Here is a 21,311-nt window from a genome sequence, read left to right as displayed (position 1 = left end):
TTTGAGACAAATCTGCTATAGGATATTGTGAGCACCTTATGTGGCTTCACTCCTCCATTCAAAAGAATATTAATGTTGCCTAATTGCCTCTTCACTTTCTTTACCACATCAGTTCCAATGCTTATGATTTTATCCCCTGTTAGTAGTATACCAACATGCGCTTTGTTAGAATTTCCTTGATGTTCTGACCAAGTCACAATAACATTTTTTTCTTCCCTATAGATTTTGAATGTGGATGTTCGCTACAACCATGTCTCATGAGAAACTTAACTTGCCTGGTTGCATAGGAATTAAGAACTTAAAAAGATCCTTATTTTTTTGCAATACAGTCAAGTGTGACATTTGGCAATTAACATCCCTATCTAAGTGTGGCTTTGTGGATTTTGGTGATCTACCAAAATTTGAATGTCCTATGATCATCTTTCAACCTGGAATACCATTGATTCTAGGTGGCCTACAGCCCTCCCTTTTCTTAAAAAAAAAACCCCTGGAATACTGTTGACAAAATGGTGCCGAATTCCTAGTTAAGACAATTTTGAGCAAGATTGGTCTTGTTATGAAAGGTAAAGACTTGCTGTTGGGTGTGGAGATGTGACTTGTTATGTATATTTATCTCATGCATCAGGAAGGTCAAACTTCTAAAGTTTCTCCAGATTTAAGGAGAAAAATAGGGAGAAATAGTATTTGTAGGTAATATATTCCTGTATTTAGCAAAGTATTTTTGCTTAAAATGGTGATGTTTCTTTTTCTTTTTCCTTCTTTTTTCATTTTTTCCCTTTTTTTGGGAGGGGGGGGGGGGGAGGGCATGGAAAGTGAAATTTTGAAGTTTTGGCAAAAATTGAAACTAAAACTGGAATCTGCTGTTTTTTGTTGGAAAAGAGTCAAACTCAGGGTCAGAACAAAATTGAGTTAATGGACGAAATATATTGATATAGACAATTTATGATAATTTAACGTAGATATTTTAAATTTATTCTGGCTTGGTATCCACCTAAGCACTGGGGTAGCCTAGCTGCCTGTTTACCATATGCCTCTTCAAAATTATAAACATTTAAAAATAAGAAAATAGGTCTAAAACAATTGATTTATCTATATTTTAGTGGATACCAAATTGATCACAGGAGGAAAAGGATAATTCAGAGTAATTCATGAAATTCATGCATCACTGAAGTTTTTGCATAATTATACTGTACAAGAATAATTTAAAGGATTATTCTGCCAGATAAAAAAGTGCAAGTAGTTTGCTTAGTTACTGTTTACTAAGATAACATCATGAATGTTGCAATAAAACGATCTTTATTCCACCAATTCAAGTTGTGCTAATCATGCTTCATTTCTACCTATTATGAGCCATATAGTCATTCATAGTGTTCTCCTCTAGAAGGGCAGCCCAATGCACAAGACTCCTGCCATTGTAGGGGGTTTGGGGACAGTCAGATATATGCAGCCTTAGCTCCGTGTGAGGAGAGGCTGTTTCCGTCATAATGTTCTTCTCAAACTTCTTTTATTCTTTGCTCACCATTTCTGTTCTTCTCTCTTAAGTGAAAGTAAAGTCCCTGTTTTTGGATGCCACCCTTAACCAAGCAAATGTTGTTTTCAATTTACGCACCTGTACCATCCCAATCTCTATCTTGCTACTTTCTATTGGTGCAAATGCTAGGCTCTTTTGCAGTTCTTGTACCTCAGCATCCCCAATCCTGTATTGCTCAATATCAAACCTTACAAGGTTGCTTGAGTCTTCTGGTTGTTTGATAAGTTGTTCCATGAAGTTGTACTGACAGAATCTTACAGCAGTTGTAATCTGTGTCTGCTCCAGTTTATATGTTGCACCGTAGGTGTTCTGAACTTCTGATCTTTATCTGTGTACTACTGTCTAATTGTATACAAATATTAGATATAATCATGCAGGATGTCTTGTGGCCATACAAATAGGCCTGACACTTACCTGCACACAGACATGGCAACTGCATATTGTGTGCTATCTTTTGTTCAACTAATAAAAAATGAAAAAAATACTTTAAAAAGAAGTTTTTGGAGAATAAAAACAGCGTGTACAGGATAGAAGTCAAAAGCAATGTGTGATGAGATCAGATACCAGCATTAAAACAGAAGCTGTCATCTTGATTAAAACATTGGGACTTCTGTGAAGAAGGCCAGGTTTTAGATCTACAAGTATGGCGATTTCAGTTATTTTGGTTATTAGCTGATGAAAGTATTAATCAAATTATTCTGACAAAGTATTCTGGTATGGAGACAAGGATCCAAATCCTATGATTAGCGTGCAAGGATTAAACTTACAAGACGTGCTCGTATTTCAGCTTTTGTTGGGCAAAATAGTACTGAATGACAATTGATCTTATCACACTTTATAATTATATTTCATTTTCATTTGATAGGATTAGTGAAATTTTGTTGTTGATAGTTGACTATTGCTTCTCTTTTCCTTGAAAAGAAAATCGTTGATAACTTTTGTTTTCCTGCTATGTTTCAGACGTAGGCTTGGTTTTGAGGGAGCGCACATTGCCGACCCAGATCCGGTAGGGTTTATTTCCGTTATAATATTTTGTTGCAATCAATTTTCCATGACTCATTATCTTACCTTTTCCCTAAAAACTTGGCTTTTTCCAGGGAGAGTTACTTTGTCCAGTATGTCGCAGATTTGCAAATTCTATCCTCCCGGCATTTCCTTCTACTTCTAATAAAGCTTGGAGGAAGACAGCATCATCAATCAATAGTGCGACACAGACTAATTTATCGTCAATATCATCAGGTTTGGCTGGTGGCGTTTTACGCCTTCCCGTTGCATTATCCATTCTTGAAAGCACAGCAAAAATGGTTGGACAAAACAGATTCCTAAAAGCCTACTCTGGAAAGCCGAGGGAAACCATAGAACCAGCTCTGGAGCCTGCACTTCAAAAATTGTTTATGCTGTATTTTCCTTGCAGTTATGGTAGCTTGTCAGCATCTGGCTGGCTCAGTCATTCTCTGATTCTCTGGGACACGCTCAAGTACTCTATTATGTCTACAGAAATTGCTGCTCGTGGGAGACTGAACATGTATTCTGCTGGTTCAGACTCTTGCCTTGAATCTTTATATGGTGAACTCCGTTCTTCTAGTGGATTCATATTGTCATTCCTACTTGATGTTGCTCAATCTGCTCGCAGTTCAAATTGTCTTGAAGTGCTACTGAGGTTCAGAGGCATTCAACTTCTATCAGGGTCAATTTGTTTTGCTGTATCAGGGGATAGCAATTTGTCAAATGCTGATGAGCCAAGAGGTAACGCTTTAAATGTTCTCTTCCGGACCTTTAATGGTGTCTTGTGAATATCAGCCATGCTATAAGTTGCATATGAATGGCATTAGCATTCAAAGCTGTTGAAAATTTCTGTTTTATTAAAACAAATGGGAAAAGGTAAACATTGTATGTGTTTTGGCTGTTGATGTTTATTTAGTAGCAGACAACGAACTCAAGTTCCTCTTGCAAGGTTTTTTCTTTCTTTTTTTTTTTGTGTTTGTGCATGTGTGCTTATTTTGGTTATCATAATGGTGCAGGGTAGCAATGTCATTTAGAAAAAAAATCCAACTGCCTTGTGGTTCATGTGGTGCTCTGTTTGCATCTTTTTTCTAAAGTTTGCTGCTCAGTAGCTTGCTTATGATTATGCTCTACTTGATGTCCTCATGTTGCAACTAGGAAATGTAAGAAATTGCCGTGATGATCTACTGTGTTTATGCACTTGTTGAAGGAAGTTCTGTTCTAGCAGATAGGATAGGTATATTAGTTATGATGGATGGTATTGTTGAGAAGGAAGAGTTTTGTGAGACTGGGCCGCAGCACCTCATTGTGAGCAGAATCATCTTTTTTTTTCTACTAACAAATAACTTATTCACTTTTTGGCTTTTAAATGGTATCCTTTTCAAGCACATTCGTTTTATATCATTAAATTTGTGTAATAGATGGCAATTGCTGATCTGATTTGGGAGTATTGTTTGATGTTTACCTACATGGGCTGTTTCTTTGAGTGTTGATTTTAAGATAAGAAATAATCAGAATCCCTATCTTTTTGAAATTAGGATGAAATTACGGTGTACTTGTCGGTTTTTTTTGGGGGGGTTGGGGGTTGGGGGGTAATGGTATATTTCTCATGAAGCTTGTTTGGATTAGATGCATGAAGAAAGACAAAGTGATGGATGAAACATTATGAACAAGTTATCTCTGGTCAGCATCGGCAAGGGGGAGATTTTCTTATTGGAATTTGGAGTAGAAATTGCCATCTATTTAATTATAATTTAGAATATGAACCGAAATAAGCATTTAATAGCATGGCGTATTTTATGCACCCATTAATTACTTTTCTTTCCTTGAAGTTTGGACTATGACAAGGTGGACTGTCAAGTTAAGAAGGATTAAAAGGAAATTAAAGATAAGGGGTGGTGAATTAGGGATCCATTTAGGGATACGGTTTATCATGAACAAGGGGGAAAGAAAAAGAGAAGGTTGTTTGGTCCTAGCACAAAATGGAATATGAATTTCACTACTTAGGTAAATGCTTCTTGAGGTTAGACTATAAGGGGGTGAAGAGAGAGCTTTATAGAGTAGCCATGCTAGAATTAGTTATTACATGGGTATTTGGGGTTATTTTTCTAGTATAGGATCTTCAATGTGGATAGGGGTCTTCTGATGGCTGGTCATTTTTGATCTTGGGATTGAGCTCTGTTGCCCAGTAGATACAACCCAAGAGGGGGGGTGAATTGGGTCTTTTAAAACTTTTATGCTACTTCTAAAACTTTTTGATTAACTATGCTAAGTTGTATAGATGCACAGTGAAAGTTAAACTTAGCAAGGGTTTGATGTATAGACTTCGACTTGATTAAATATGCTTGCAACTAAAGGATGTGCGGATAAGAATTAAGCAAGCAATTTATCTAAGTAAGTAAGTGTGTTAGTTAGACAATAACTAGAGGCATTACAAACACAAAGGACATATAGTGGTTCGGTGCACCCCAGCACCTACATCCACTCCCCAAGACCTCTTGGGAATTTCACTATAATCCTACCGATTACAGCCGGTTGTTTTACAAGCTCACAGCCCAACTTGTTGTTTTACGAGCGCACAACGAACTCGGTCGGTTTTTCCAGGCTCACCGACTAGAACCAACTCCGATTGTTTTCCCGGGCTCACAATCAAACCCTTACACATTGGTTTTACCCTCGGCTCACCAACAAACCTATCACCGTTGGTTTTTTCCTTTGGCTCACCAACAAACCTTAACACCGTTGGTTTTTCTTTGGCTCACCAACAACCCTTAACACCGTTGGTTTTTTCCTTTGGCTCACCAACAAACCTTAACACCGTTGGTTTTTCTTTGGCTCACCAACAAACCTTAACCCCTTGATTCAATCCCTTGATTGAATCAAGTTACAAGATATTAAAACAAAGTATAAAACAAAACAAAGCTTCTTAAACAAGCAAATATGACAATATAAACAAATAGAGTAAAGAGAAGCCCTCAAACGAGTTTTGAAGATGGAGGAGCTCGGCTTCTTCTTTACTTGATCCTCCTCTGATTTGGCATGAAGTAGAGGATCCCCGAGGCAGCACACGGATGGAGAGGAAGCTTTCGGATTCACTTGGATGCTCTTCTTCTCTCTATTTCGTTTTGGATGGCCCTTTTGTGCTTGTGGGAGATTTCCTTTGTAATCTCTTTGAGATCTCTTTCCTAGATGATCTCTCCCACTTCCATGAGTTCTCCCCTAGCTCTCTTCTTGTTTTTATAGCTTTAGATGGCGTGGAAACAAGAATATAGCCGTTAGAGACAAGAAAAAGAGCCGTTGGACACAGTCTGCATTTCCTGACAATGTTACCGTTGGGATCGGAGTCGACTCGCGCGATCAGGAGTCGACTCGCCTGTTGCAGGAGTCGGCTCGTGCTTTACTGGAGACGACTCGGCCACTGTTCCAAATTTGAATTAAAGTGCATGCCTTGACTGGGAGTCGACTCGGCTTAACCTGGAGTCGACTCGCCAACTTCTGGAGCTGACCTGGCAATTTCGGAGTCGGCTCATCCACTGAAGTCCGTGGATCCAATTTTGAATTTTGTCCTCTCGAGTCGACTCGACTGTCCTGGGAGTCGACTCGAATCTCAGAGCCCGAACTCCCGATCCTCTGTCTTTTGGCTCGTCCAGTCTTGGAGTCGACTCGAACTTCCTTGGAGTCGATTCGGCTCTCAGTTTGCGAAACACAGCCTTCTGCCATCTTGGTGTAGCGCTGCCTTGGAGTCGACTCGAGCTGTCTGGGAGTCGACTCGAATCTCAGAGGCAGTAACTTGGTTTTCTGTCTGTTGATGGTCGCGGAGTCTCGGAGTCTCGGAGTCGACTCGTGCAATGCGGGAGTCGACTCGAATCTCAGAGTTCCAAAAATGCTCTCTGACTTTTTCTTTGTGTTCCGCTGAGAGTCGACTCTTGCTTTCTTTGGAGTCGACCTACCAACCATCGGAGTCGACTCGCGTTCCACTGGAGTCGACTCGAATCTCAGACCCGAAAACTGCTCTCTGACTTTTCTGCCTGTGACTCCTAGGAGTCGACTCATACTTCTCCGGAGTCGACTCATACTTCTCCGGAGTTGACTCGAATTCCACTGGAGTCGACTCGAAGACTGTTCTTTTGAATTTTTCTTTTGATTTTACTCCTCCAATTTGAATCCTTTGAACTTTAAACTTGGGCCAATAAATTGTAGCTTTCTTCCAACTTGAGAGCTTTGGAGGCCTTCTTGTGTTCTTCCAACTTGCTATGTTCCTTGCAAAATAAATATCTTTCTCCTTGCAACATAAACATTAGTATCTATACTTCAAGGTTTTGTGATCATCAAAATCAATCTATGAATCAATCTTTGGGTCATCAATCTCCCCCTTTTTGATGATGACAAAACTTGGAGTATATGCAATATAAAAGATATTGTTTTCTAGAAGTAATACATAGCTAAGTTGCATGAAGTAGAAGACATGTATATTTAAAACATACTTCATGATAATGCTTTTAGATTTAATCAGCTTAACACAATCAACATAATGATTTGTATTCAATTCAAAGTAATAAAGCATTCTGAGGTATATAGCATATACTTAGATATTTCTCCCCCTTTTTGACAACATCAAAAAGATAGTGAAACATTAAGCACAAAGATCAGAGCAGAACACATCGAGTGTGAATTCAAGAGGTTTTCTAATTTGATACCACAGATAGTTTTCTAATCAAGTGTAGGTGGAATCTTCCTTAGGTTAATTCAAGAAGTACTACAAATGATATTCAAGGAAAAACATGAGTGGAAATCTAACCTCTCTTCACTGAGTATGAAAGCTTGTTCATTTAAGACCTTTTGCCCAATCTATTAAGTATTTTATCAACCATGAGAGCAATTTAATTAATTTTCTTAATAACTTCAAAGTTCTTTTATGATAATAGGAGCATTGGGGCACAAATATCAAAATATACATTCATGCAATTTTTGATACATCTTAGAGCTCTTTTAAAGACTTTCTTTTATTTCTTTAGAAAATAAGCACAATTTGATACATAAAATAATGAATTTGCACAAAATTGAAGTTCCAAAAAGCAAGCCAATTAGAGCTCATTAGTGAAGTTCCAAAAATAGATTTTCTAAGAGATACTCAAGAAAATTTAACACATTATTCTCCCCCTTTTTCATTAAATTAGAGGCTCTTAAGATTTGCAATTTGGTTCAAGAGTGATGCATGAGATATACTAACCAAATAACACGCCTCAGGGTGTATCATACAGATTTTCAGATTTAAATTTTAGATGATACATATTGGAGAGTATTAGAATCACTTTTCATTTAGTGTTCTTTCTCTCTCCTTTAGTTATAGATTTATGCGATTAAGTTCCATAAGACCTCTTCTTCTGAAATTTTCTTTCTCCCCCTCAATTGATCATTCCATTTAAGAGTTTAGAATCCTAAGATAATGTTCAATAAGATTGTCAATCTCAAAAATATATTTCAGCTTATTTTCATAAGACTCAAGGTTTGAGATAAGACAACCTTTATAGAACTCATCTCAAGGAAATTAAAGCATGTCTTGCAATATAAGGAGGTTCATCAAAATCAATCCATAAAATTCAAAGTATGCATCAAAATAAAGTGTCTTTGGGATAGGATACTGAATATCTAAAGCTCCCCCTCAAAAGATGCATTCTTCTTTAATCATTTTAAATTGTTGAATTTCAGATTTTAGTGATAAACGTGAATAACACTGAAATTCTGTAATATCGAGAATGTAGAGTAATCTAGTATTATTCCAAAATTTGTAGTAATTACTCTTTCTAATCCTTTACGAACAAGTTATGCTTTCTCTTAATCTTAGAGAAAATGTATAGAAATATTAATCAGAAAATGATTCATTTGAAGCTCAATTTCTTTCAAAAGCATTTACATTTTCTTTCTTTTAGAGTCATTTGAGTGAACTGAAATATTTCTAGTTTTAAGATCATTCACTCTATTGATGGAAGTCTTTAATAATGTAGGAGAGAAAAACATATAGATGATCATTGAAGTATATCTATTTATAGAACTCAATTTCTTAATTATAGTTTTTCTGCAATGGATACATGAAGCATAATAAATCTTTTTAATATCAAAATAAACTCATATATTTAAAAATATTTGTTTGCAATTAAGATCATTGAAAGACACATCATTTAGACCAATATTAGTATACTTTGAAGATAAGAAATGATATGTTTCGGATGCGTATCGGAGCAATCAACCAAGGCATCAAAATTAATTCTGTTTTTCTTAAATTAAGATTTTATTTAGAAATCATATTGAGTTTAAGCTTTTATACAAAATCAGATTCTGAATTTCATAAAGATTTTCAATAGAGGCTTTTAAAGTCATAATTTGAGATATGGATCTTCCACATTGTAGCTCATTTTAAATCATTATGATTGAAGACACATATTTCACACATATAAGAGGATATTCAGAATATTTGTATTTATGTTTAGCACATTATATACCAAGGTTTGAAGGATAGAACAAACTCAATTCATTTTGCCTAAATAGAAATATCCTTCTCTTCTCCTTTTTACAAATTTATTCACCTTTCAGATTTTAACGATGATTGTGAATGACAAATCTGAATTTTTTTTTTAACAATACAAAAAAAATTTATATAGTATTCCAAATATTCAATCAAATTATTCAAGTATGAAACATTACAAAATATTGAGAACCCATAAATCAAGACATCATACCATATGCAAAATATACCATGTGTTAAGTCATGCATTAAAATACTAAGAACAAGAATGTCAAGGATCAAAATCAATTCTTTTCAAATAAACTCCCCCTATTTAAATATAATCTTGCAATGATTTCATCCTTAAAGTGTGTTTTCAAGTGATTAAAAATTTGACTTAATTCTACTTTCATTTACTTTGTTTTTCATTTATAACTTTCTTATGCTCTATGCTCTATTTGCTCCCTATCCGGTGGAGTTGGGAAGGGGCACGAGGTACTACCACTAGCCTCCCTCTTGTGCCGTCCCTAATATGCCCTACACCGAATAGTTGGGTCAAATAGTGCCGGGTACTACCACTAGCCTCCCCATTGGCACCATCCCTATGATGAGCAATATAGAAAGGTTAAAATGTTTACTTCAAAACCTCCCTGTTTTAGTGTAATTAATTATGGATTTTATCCCTTCCAAAAGAATGCTCACACAAGTCTCACAAATGTGTCGAATATATTAAGTTTGTTTTGCTTTTCCTTAAGGTTGAAGTGTTTGCCTCTACTTGGATTTTACTTCTCTTGAATAATATCCATTTTCTTTTCTTTATCTCTCTCTCTTTTTGTTATTCTCAAGTAATTTTCATGAGAGAGCAGAATAGAGAATTAATCTTACGTATCATATATATGTATATCATGCAAACAACATTTTCATTATGCTCAAGGATTCATAACTTCTCACAAGTTATTTTACATCAACATTTTAAGCATATACTTGTGTATTTCATGGTTATGACATAGGCAAAGATATATTTTAGTTTGGGCAAACCATGAAATAATTTCTAAAAGTATAAGTCAGTCAATACACATATAGACATTATATCAAAAATTAATAATTAAAGAATTTAATCATGCCATAATAAGATTTAAGTTACTGACTTTGCTCAACTAATTTGTGAGAAAGGTATCTAAATTACCTATTCATTATATGTTCTTCAAGCCAAACTAGATTTCTTATGTGTGAACTTTTGGCTGAAGAAGATCCTCTCTCTTGTTTGCATGTGAATGTTTAGTGTATCTTACATGAAGATATCCTTCAAGTTGAAATTTCTCATTTTTCTTTCTTGAAGGAAGGTCATTAGTTTCTTTAAGATACAAAGCATTCATCCAACATATATATTTTTTTTAACTAGATGACTCAATATAAGATATGACAATAGTTGCATGTTGAGTCACTTTACTCAAGAGATTGCCTAAATATAAGTAAGCACATATCATTTGAACTAAAGAGATAGATTCATTAACCAAGATAGTTTAAGTCAATTTAGTTTAGATTCTATTTGCTTAAGATAATTATCAATAAGATATGTTAACTATGTTTTAATCAATTTATCTTAAACATTTGTTTCTATCAAAATTCAGATTATGATTTATTTGTTATCAATAAAATATGATTAATTAAAGTTAGATTGAAGTCTTGCACAAGGTCACATAATGAGCATACAATCTGGTCTACTAGCTGTAAAATAATTATTCTATCATGCTTCAATACAGCTTTAACACAATAGATCTACTTTGCTCATCCTTTTCAAATTCTACAAGATGGGGTCATAGATATACCTTCTTCATGCCAATCTTCTATAAGAGTTTTCTTGTGGACTAACGTTGGTCAATGAAGATCCCCTTTCCTGTTTGTCTTAATTTGGAGTTTGAGAGAAGATGTTAATTCATTCATCATATTTCAAACTCACTTTGCAATATAACTCTTCATTAGTAGAACCAAAAATGATGTCATCAATGCATACTTTGAGCAAATAAGATATCACAAATTCATCTTTTTGATGCATAGATTTATCACTATTACTTTCTATCAAAAAGGTTGCTTAAGCTTTTATATATCATGCTTTTGATGCTTGTTCTAAATCACATATTGCTTTATCATATATGTAATGTGTATTTTTAAATATGGTGGTTATTTTTCATAGATCTCCTTTTTAATGAAGTAACCACATAGGAGTGACTTCTACACATTCATTTGACAGAATATAAAGCTCATGAAGCAAGCACATGATAATGATGATCTTTACTTCTAATCATGCAAGAATCTTTATCAAGATCTATTTCCTCTTTTCTTGATTTAGTCTTTTAGTAGTCATCAATTTTTCTTCATTAAGTGCATATGTAAAAGATTAACCATATAATTTGATTTTAGTATTTTGATAATAAATCATTAGTCTCATAAAGAATAAAATGAATTGATACTTCTACAACTAGAATTTTTCATGAATGTTCTATATGCATTGCTTGATGAATGATATCCAAGGATAGAAGTATCTTTATCAGATTTGGCATTATTTTCATAATAACATGTACGACTGAAAAATATGAAAGATATGCAATGGTTCATTTTCCATTTTTCAGAAGATCAAAATTTTCATCAAAAATAGAAATCATATGTATGACAAGCAGTGATGATAGTCTTTTAAAAATTATTTAAGTAGATGACTATCATACATAATTGTCTTTTTCATTTCTTCAAGAATTCTATTAATCCTATTTTGCTTATGGTGTCCTTGGTGCTGAAATCATTGGATTTAATATTATTTTCTGTATAACCTTTATCAGGATTTTGGTTTTCAACACTGTGCCATGATTCACAGTTTGGAAACCTTTATCATTTGAACCACTTTTACAAGATTTAGTAAATACAGAAAAATACTTCAGTTTTATTTTTCAAGAATAAATCCAATGTAAGCTTTTGAAAAACTTGGAGATGGAAACATCTTTAGATTTAGAAATGATTTTTGTTTGTTTCCTTAGTTAGCATGCATAGCAAAACTTTGACCTTTAAGTAGATAATCTAAGTAAGCCTATGGCAAGGTCTTTTGAGATTAAGTACATACTAGCATGAGTTGATTTTATATGCCAAGGATGGTTTCTTGGTATTCATAGTGCATATATTCAAAAGCATACCAAGTACACATTATCATATCTATGATCAATAAACAATAATGCCATGGATAATAACTCTCAATCAAGCATATAGAGAATTCATAGAGTTATTCTTAATAAATTGATTAATCATTTAACAACTTATCCAATAGTGAGTAAAGTATACTAAAAAATGAAGAGATTTGATTATATTTCCAAAAGTATTTTCTATATCACAAAATTGATCACTACTAGCAAATCATATCAAATACTAAAGCACAAATAATGATGAGATGCAAGAATTACTGATTTCATTATTTTTTTTTTGTTAATAACTTTTTAAGTTTCTTTATGTTCCATAGGTACCTTGGTACACCTATGTGTACATCCTCATTTTCTCATTTTGGGTACCCAAGCTTGCTTGAGTCCTTGAGAGTTAGGACATATGGTTCCTTTTGGAACCCATATCTGTTTAATAGTAATAACTTTACCATTTAATTTAATTATACTAGAACGATAGGTAAAGTTGTTATTCCCATTCTTTTCATGTTTGAGATAAGTTATCTTATTTAATGGTTTGCATGGTGAATTGATAACCTTTTTCTCTAGAGGTTTATTGTTAAGTAAAGGAGTCAAGCCAAGTTTTGATTTATCATAAGCAACATATTGGCTTTCAAACATCATTTTCAATCGTTCTGAGCTTACGGTGAATTTGTTAATAAAAGATTTTAATTGATTAATTTCTTTACTTAAGTTTTGATTTTCTCTAATTAAGCTATGATTTTTCTGAATTAATTCTTCTGAAAATGAGCTTAAGCTTTCATTTTCAGAATTTAGTTTCTCTTATATTTCATCATTAGAATTTTTTTCTTTTGAAATTTTCAGATTTAGTTTCTTAAGATTTTTATTCTTTACAGCTAATTTTCTACATTCACTATACAAATCGTGAAAAGCATTTAATAATTCATTATAAGAGAATTCGTCTTGAAAATCATTTGAGGTAAAAGTAGATTCAGATTTTACCTTGTCTTCCTGTGCCATAAAGCACAAGTCCGTTACCTCTTGTAGTTTCTTGGAGCTAATATCATCATTGTTGCTCCTAACTTTTATTTTCTGGCTTGACTCTTTCTTGGTCAAGGCTTTCTTCCTTTTTATCTCTTTCTTCCTTTCTTCTTGCTTCCTCTTTTTCTTTGTCTTTAGGAAGCTAATTTGCCTCGGAGTCGACTCGGACCTTATTGGAGTCGACTCGGTTATCTTGAGGGTCGACTCTGAAATACTTGGAGTCGACTCGACTGAGGTGGAAGATTCAACACCTTTTTCTGCAGTCTCATTGTTAGAATGTAATTGAAGCACATGAGAGCTAATCTGAGATTTATCATAAATATTTTCTAAAGTATCCCAGATCTCCTTAGCAGATAAGCATGCAGAAATTTCATTAAACTTTGTTTCTTGAATAGCACAATATAATATGTTCATAGCATCAGCATTCAATTGTGCTAAGTCCTTTTCATTAAAAGTTTGAGAGAGTATGTGAAGATCATTTATTATGATTTTCCATAAGTAATAGTTTTGTGATTGAATAAAGATGCGCATGCGTATTTTTCAATGTGTATAGTTTATGCCATTAAATAGTGGAGGTGTATTAATTGATTGTCCTTCTCCTAGAAAACTATCTATTTGAGTTGTCATGATCTTTGGCTCTAGTCGGTTAAGACTACAAATAATATTTGAGCACCTGCTCTGATACCACTTGTTGCCCAGTAGATACAACCCAAGAGGGGGGGTGAATTGGGTCTTTTAAAACTTTTATGCTACTTCTAAAACTTTTTGATTAACTATGCTAAGTTGTATAGATGCACAGTGAAAGTTAAACTTAGCAAGGGTTTGATGTATAGACTTCGACTTGATTAAATATGCTTGCAACTAAAGGATGTGCGGATAAGAATTAAGCAAGCAATTTATCTAAGTAAGTAAGTGTGTTAGTTAGACAATAACTAGAGGCATTACAAACACAAAGGACATATAGTGGTTCGGTGCACCCCAGCACCTACATCCACTCCCCAAGACCTCTTGGGAATTTCACTATAATCCTACCGATTACAGCCGGTTGTTTTACAAGCTCACAGCCCAACTTGTTGTTTTACGAGCGCACAACGAACTCGGTCGGTTTTCCCAGGCTCACCGACTAGAACCAACTCCGATTGTTTTCCCGGGCTCACAATCAAACCCTTACACATTGGTTTTACCCTCGGCTCACCAACAAACCTATCACCGTTGGTTTTTTCCTTTGGCTCACCAACAAACCTTAACACCGTTGGTTTTTCTTTGGCTCACCAACAACCCTTAACACCGTTGGTTTTTCCCTTTGGCTCACCAACAAACCTTAACACCGTTGGTTTTTCTTTGGCTCACCAACAAACCTTAACCCCTTGATTCAATCCCTTGATTGAATCAAGTTACAAGATATTAAAACAAAGTATAAAACAAAACAAAGCTTCTTAAACAAGCAAATATGACAATATAAACAAATAGAGTAAAGAGAAGCCCTCAAACGAGTTTTGAAGATGGAGGAGCTCGGCTTCTTCTTTACTTGATCCTCCTCTGATTTGGCATGAAGTAGAGGATCCCCGAGGCAGCACACGGATGGAGAGGAAGCTTTCGGATTCACTTGGATGCTCTTCTTCTCTCTATTTCGTTTTGGATGGCCCTTTTGTGCTTGTGGGAGATTTCCTTTGTAATCTCTTTGAGATCTCTTTCCTAGATGATCTCTCCCACTTCCATGAGTTCTCCCCTAGCTCTCTTCTTGTTTTTATAGCTTTAGATGGCGTGGAAACAAGAATATAGCCGTTAGAGACAAGAAAAAGAGCCGTTGGACACAGTCTGCATTTCCTGACAATGTTACCGTTGGGATCGGAGTCGACTCGCGCGATCAGGAGTCGACTCGCCTGTTGCAGGAGTCGGCTCGTGCTTTACTGGAGACGACTCGGCCACTGTTCCAAATTTGAATTAAAGTGCATGCCTTGACTGGGAGTCGACTCGGCTTAACCTGGAGTCGACTCGCCAACTTCTGGAGCTGACCTGGCAATTTCGGAGTCGGCTCATCCACTGAAGTCCGTGGATCCAATTTTGAATTTTGTCCTCTCGAGTCGACTCGACTGTCCTGGGAGTCGACTCGAATCTCAGAGCCCGAACTCCCGATCCTCTGTCTTTTGGCTCGTCCAGTCTTGGAGTCGACTCGAACTTCCTTGGAGTCGATTCGGCTCTCAGTTTGCGAAACACAGCCTTCTGCCATCTTGGTGTAGCGCTGCCTTGGAGTCGACTCGAGCTGTCTGGGAGTCGACTCGAATCTCAGAGGCAGTAACTTGGTTTTCTGTCTGTTGATGGTCGCGGAGTCTCGGAGTCGACTCGTGCAATGCGGGAGTCGACTCGAATCTCAGAGTCCCAAAAATGCTCTCTGACTTTTTCTTTGTGTTCCGCTGAGAGTCGACTCTTGCTTTCTTTGGAGTCGACCTACCAACCATCGGAGTCGACTCGCGTTCCACTGGAGTCGACGCGGATTCGGATTCGGATGGGGATGCTGCTTCTCTCGAATCTCAGACCCGAAAACTGCTCTCTGACTTTTCTGCCTGTGACTCCTAGGAGTCGACTCATACTTCTCCGGAGTCGACTCATACTTCTCCGGAGTCGACTCGAATTCCACTGGAGTCGACTCGAAGACTGTTCTTTTGAATTTTTCTTTTGATTTTACTCCTCCAATTTGAATCCTTTGAACTTTAAACTTGGGCCAATAAATTGTAGCTTTCTTCCAACTTGAGAGCTTTGGAGGCCTTCTTGTGTTCTTCCAACTTGCTATGTTCCTTGCAAAATAAATATCTTTCTCCTTGCAACATAAATATTAGTATCTATACTTCAAGGTTTTGTGATCATCAAAATCAATCTATGAATCAATCTTTGGGTCATCAAGCTCAAATTAGGAGGAAAGAGAAGCAGCCTAAGACGGTGAAGAGACCCATGGGCTGCCCTTGCATAACTCAAAATGTTTTTGGTTGTTATAAAGGTAGTCCTTGTCAAGGATTGTGTTAAGAGGGAATGGAGTGGTCCTTGCGGATGAGGTTTATGAAGTTTGGCTATCATCTTTGTAGTCCTACCTTAGTCTTCTGTGCAAAATGTCTAGATTTTAGAAATAAGAAGCAAAGTGGGACCTCCCGTTGAAAGTGAAACCTCTACCTACCTCACTGATGGGGGCTACACTTTGATCTTCAGTAGTTGTGATGGAGACCATAAATGTTTTTGCAAGATTGTATCTCCTTGTTATCGGCTTTTGCTTTGATTTTTGATTCTTAACCTTGCATGGAAGAGAAGTTTAGGTTTGTGACATAGTTATTAAAGTTGTCCTGTAGATCAACTTTGACCAAGGGTTTGGGTCATCGGGTTAGTGGGGTCCAACTGCCAGGTGAACCAGTTAGACCAGTTTATAATTAGAAATATTTAAAAAATCTTAGGTTATTTAGTTAGATATAATATTAGAAAAATATGCATAATTAGTGATAAATTACCTATTTTAAATACAACCCTGAAATAGTATGGGTCTATATTTTATATTACTCTTTAATTGTAGTACGAATAGAAACTAATCTTAATTTATCTATTTTATAAAATATAAAAATATATAATATAGCAAAATAATGTAGAACTTATTGATATTTCTTTTGTTTCCATGTTTCAATGGTGTTCCCAATGTCTCTGGTGGGTCTTCTTGGAGGTTTTTGGAATTGTGGAAGCAAAGGAATTTGGACGTGACTGTATGATGATGCATTGGTATTATGCTTCTAATGAATGCTCATCCGTTTTCCATTTAGAATATTATGAAGAAAAATTTAAATATAAGAAATTCATCAAGAAAATTACTTCATAATGAATATATTCATGTGCCTAATATTTGTGTTCCAGTTGAAATTTAAAAGTTTCTAGTTTTTGGATTGTTGAGAATGGAATAACTAAATAAAACTAAATTTGTAATTATTTTAATACTTGGTTTCTCTTTTTCTTTTTTCTGTTGTTTTGCTCGTGGTGTGCGGAGCAGGGGGGTGGGGCTTGATTTAGTGTAAGGTCTTGTAGACACCAGGAAAAAGAAGAAAATAACAATTGTATTTTATGATGCTTACAAAGAATGCCATAGATTTTGTATTTGATTGAACATAAGAGATGTCTACGTATTTTGCATGTTAAACCAGTAATACGGAGAAATGACCTTTTAAATTTTTGGAAACCAACACTTAGACATCTCCATATCTTCTGAATACTTGCAAAAGCAAATTCAAATCTGTGACCATGCTACTTAAAAACCTAATGTACCACTGATAAACAAGTTTCCCTCTTCTTAAAGAAAGAAGAAATGACTGAATGATGTAGTAGGCATTAAATATGTCATCTTAGTAAAGTGATCAGTCTTGACTAGTGGCCAAAAAACTGGTGCGTATTGAAATCCCAAGTCCTCAACAGATTTTGGATTGATTTTTGATAAAACTAATTTATTTTGGCCAAAACACTTTGGTTTCAACCTAATGCTAAAGTTCTAGAAAAAATGTAAATACATGTATTAAACTAATTTCTTTGCAAATGTGTTCTAATAGGTTCCGATAAACAGTTTTGGCAGCTTCAGAATAAGTGCATGACTTTAATAAAAAGAAAAAGGGAAGTTAAATTTACTAATACAATGGCATTGTCAAATGCACTGATTTACAGCCCCCATTCATTTCGTCTTTGGCAGGTACATTCTCTTCCATGCTGGAATGCTCTGACAAGGGAGAAACCTTTCCTGACACTCAGTTTTGGAAACGAGCTGCTGATCCTGTCCTTGCGCAAGATCCATTTTCTTCATTAATGTCGGTCCTTTTTTGCCTTCCGCTTCCATTTATGTCATCCAGTGAATTCTTCATCCCTCTGGTGCATCTTTTCTACGTAGTTTGTGTTGTTCAGGTATAGAAACAGAGTATTGTTCTAAAAAACTTGTGGTTGCATAGTTAAGTTTTGAGCACTTTTTCATTATTTGTATACCTTAATTTAGGGACATATTACTTTGCAGGCTTTGATTGCATGCTATAGCAAACACAGTTTTGACATATCGAGCTTTGGTGATGGCCTTCTTAATAATGTTTGCAAGACTATGGTGGAATCTGTACTTGTTCGACAGTATTTTGTTGCAAATTATATCGATACCTCTCATTGTCTGAGGGATATGATCCGCAAATTAACATTTCCGTATCTAAGAAGATGTGCATTACTCTGGAAATTGCTAGAGTCCTCAACATTGGCTCCACTCTATGGTAGTTCCAATACTTGGGAATGGTCGAATCTTTGTACAAGCAATGATGCATTAGATACTGCTAACCACCTTACTATAGAGCTTAATGGAATAAAGGAATTGGAGGATATGCTTCAGATTCCCTCTTTGGAATTAGTTCTGAAGGATGAGGTTGTGCATGCTTTATCCTTAAAATGGTGTAAGCATTTCTGCGAGGTGTTCAGAATTCGTAAACATATAGGTGTCTTATTTTCCACTCCGGCGGTTCCTTTCAAGTTGATGCAATTACCTCGGGTTTACCAGGATCTTTTGCAAAGGTTTGGATCAAAATATTTTAAAGAAATGTGGTAATGAATGTTTTAATTAAACTTAACATCATTGATGGTCATCAAACAGGTACATAAAGCTACAATGCTCCATTTGCAAGACTATCCCGGACGAACCTGCATTGTGCTTGCTTTGTGGTAAATTATGCTCTCCAAACTGGAAGCCATGCTGCCGGTTCGTATAATACTCTTTAATTTTGTGCTGATAAAGTCGTTATCCATGATTTCCTTTTACTTTTGGTCTTACATCTCCATACCATCACAAATGTGCTACCTAAATTATTGATGCTCTCCTTTAGGACAAGTACATGCCTAAATCATGCGGCGGTTTGTGGTGCTGGTATAGGTGTATTTCTGTTGGTCAGGGTATGTCTATATAGTCAGTGCTTCAACTGTAAGATGACTTCATTTGCTTAGCTGTATCACTGACATTGATTGTTTTGGTTACAGAAAACCACAATCTTATTGCAGAGATCTGCAAGGCAAGCCTTTTGGCCATCTCCCTACTTGGATGCCTTTGGTGAAGAGGTAATTAGATTATTTTACAGATCCAAGACTATGATTAGAGAATCCGCCTCAAATATGCAATGTGTTATTATTGTATATTTGACAAGCATCTGCTCTCAAAATCAAAACTCAAGTCTGAAGTTTGTAGTGTTCGAACCACCCCCCACCTCCTTTTCTTGCCACTCCTTTTCCTCCTTTATGCACGGGCATGAGGAACTTATGTCTCTAAAGCCAATAATCAATCTCTTAAAGGCATTGATCTGCATTTCAAATTAACAGCTTTAAATAGTCGCCTTAACAGTCAGAGCTAATATTTGGAAATGAAAGAAACATGAACACCAAAGAAACTTGGATTACTTGAGTTCGTATTGTTAGTGTAATCAAGAAAGCGATCACTGAAGTGATGCTGCTACGCAATGGGAACAATTAATTTTAGTCTAAAGACTCGATGGCTTCCTATACATCAAGTTCAAGTGCACTGCATGATCCAATATTGCGGATACATAGCTTTGCACATGTGCATAATTGCAGGAACAAACACAGCATCTTTAGCGTCCTCTCAGACTCGTGATGAATTAGCTCACCACTTTATAATACCTTTTCTCTGTTCATTGATTTCTTTGTGCATCGTGCTTCCTCTTTGGGTGCAGGATCATGACATGTCTAGAGGAAAGCCTTTATATTTGAGTGAGGAGCGCTATGCAGCTCTTACATATATGGTGAGCAAATTTTACTTTCATGTTTTCTTGTGATGTGTAACGGGACAATGATTGTCATAAATGGAGAGCAAACTTTAAGGTGTCAAGCCCTGATTTGCTGATTGTTTTTATTATGCTTTTAACTAAAGATAATTGATTCTCTATGTCTTTTTCTTGAGCTCTCTTTCTTAGATTATTGTTTTTTCTAACATCTGCTGCATAAGTTTTCTTCTGCATCTGATTCAATTCCCACATGATACAGGTGGCATCCCATGGTCCTGATCGGACTTCTGAAGTACTTCGCCAAACCACCATTGATTTTTTGGGCTCTGATTAGGACTTTTGAAGAAACTCTTTTCAAAGGTCAGAACAACAAAAATTTGGTAGTGCCTCATCCTTCGAACTGGCTCTGAATTGAATGGTAGTCCGACCAGGCATCGTGTGTTTTGCTTGTTGATGAGTAATTGTATTCAATGAGAAAGGAAAAATGACAAGGACGGTTTCCTTGTATTGGGATTGAATGGAAAAGTGAAATGCAGAAACAGGTTCAACTTCTCCATCTGAACACCGAGAGTTATCTTTGGAGAGTAGTTGACCGTCCGCAGGGGAAGAGAGTCGAGCACCGACTTAAAAGGTTTTTGTGCACGATTCTATCATCACGATAATTTGCCAGCATTCTCAGTTCAAGCACGTCCGCTATTGCCCGAGAGAGCTCCCTCCATCTCAGTTTGTTGTATCGCGCACCTAAGCACTCTGGGAGCTGTGCGGGTTTCTAATCAGTAGTGATGCAAGCTGTACAAGCGGTTCCTGGGTAGCGATGGCTTATGGGGCGTTTAATTTACTTCTTGTTTTTAAATGTATAGCCAAAAAGCGCAGATTGATGTGTGTATTAAACCATAAACATGCTAGTGTAAATTGGTACTTGTGAATTGAGCATACGAATCTCACCGTGTACAGACGTGAATGAACTCAGGTAAGGAATGCCATTAAAAGTTTAAGCAGCCAAAGTTTGTGGCCTTTGTCGAGCTCTTTAGCTAATCTCAAGAGATCTTAAATGCCCAAGCGTGATCTTTAGGAATCTCAGCTCGGCAACCGATGCCGGTATCCCATGTAATGCAAATTTAAAGATGGGGCTAACTCGATCTGAATCATCATGTTTCAGGCCATCAACTTTGATAGGCAAATTCAATGTGATTTTGTATTCTAAACTGCGTTCTTGTTTGTTGTTTACCTATGTTTAGGGCTGGAAGTGGGCTCGGGCCGGCCCGAAGCCCATCGGGCCGGGCCGCCCGCGGGCCGGG

General features: G+C 36.1%; 1 protein-coding gene across 3 annotated transcripts in view; it reads left to right on the top strand.

Moving 5' to 3' along the window:
* The window catches only part of LOC103721993 (E3 ubiquitin-protein ligase PRT6-like), a 33,067-nt gene extending 12,050 nt beyond the window's left edge, over positions 1–21,017 (top strand). The window contains exons 9-18 of one of the 3 annotated variants that reach the window (XM_089928205.1): positions 2,492–2,537; positions 2,629–3,056; positions 3,165–3,277; positions 17,946–18,154; positions 18,261–18,796; positions 18,876–18,980; positions 19,105–19,171; positions 19,256–19,333; positions 19,963–20,031; positions 20,273–21,017. In XM_089928205.1, the coding sequence (XP_089784331.1) occupies positions 2,492–2,537; positions 2,629–3,056; positions 3,165–3,277; positions 17,946–18,154; positions 18,261–18,796; positions 18,876–18,980; positions 19,105–19,171; positions 19,256–19,333; positions 19,963–20,031; positions 20,273–20,347 (1,726 nt within the window). In that variant the 3' untranslated portion in view covers positions 20,348–21,017. Of the gene's footprint in view, positions 1–2,491; positions 2,538–2,628; positions 3,278–17,945; positions 18,155–18,260; positions 18,797–18,875; positions 18,981–19,104; positions 19,172–19,255; positions 19,334–19,962; positions 20,032–20,272 lie in introns of all 3 variants that reach the window. The other 2 variants (XM_089928204.1, XM_089928203.1) reach the window with 2 other exon arrangements.
* The last annotated feature ends 294 nt before the right edge of the window (positions 21,018–21,311 follow it).

The sequence above is a fragment of the Phoenix dactylifera genome, chromosome 17 (assembly GCF_051530095.1).
Source record: "Phoenix dactylifera cultivar Ajwa chromosome 17, Ajwa_hap1_PhDact_Kaust_v1.1, whole genome shotgun sequence".
Classification (NCBI taxonomy): Eukaryota; Viridiplantae; Streptophyta; class Magnoliopsida; order Arecales; family Arecaceae; genus Phoenix; species Phoenix dactylifera.
Note: the sequence above shows the minus strand (reverse complement) of the source record. Positions and strands in the feature narration are given on the sequence as shown.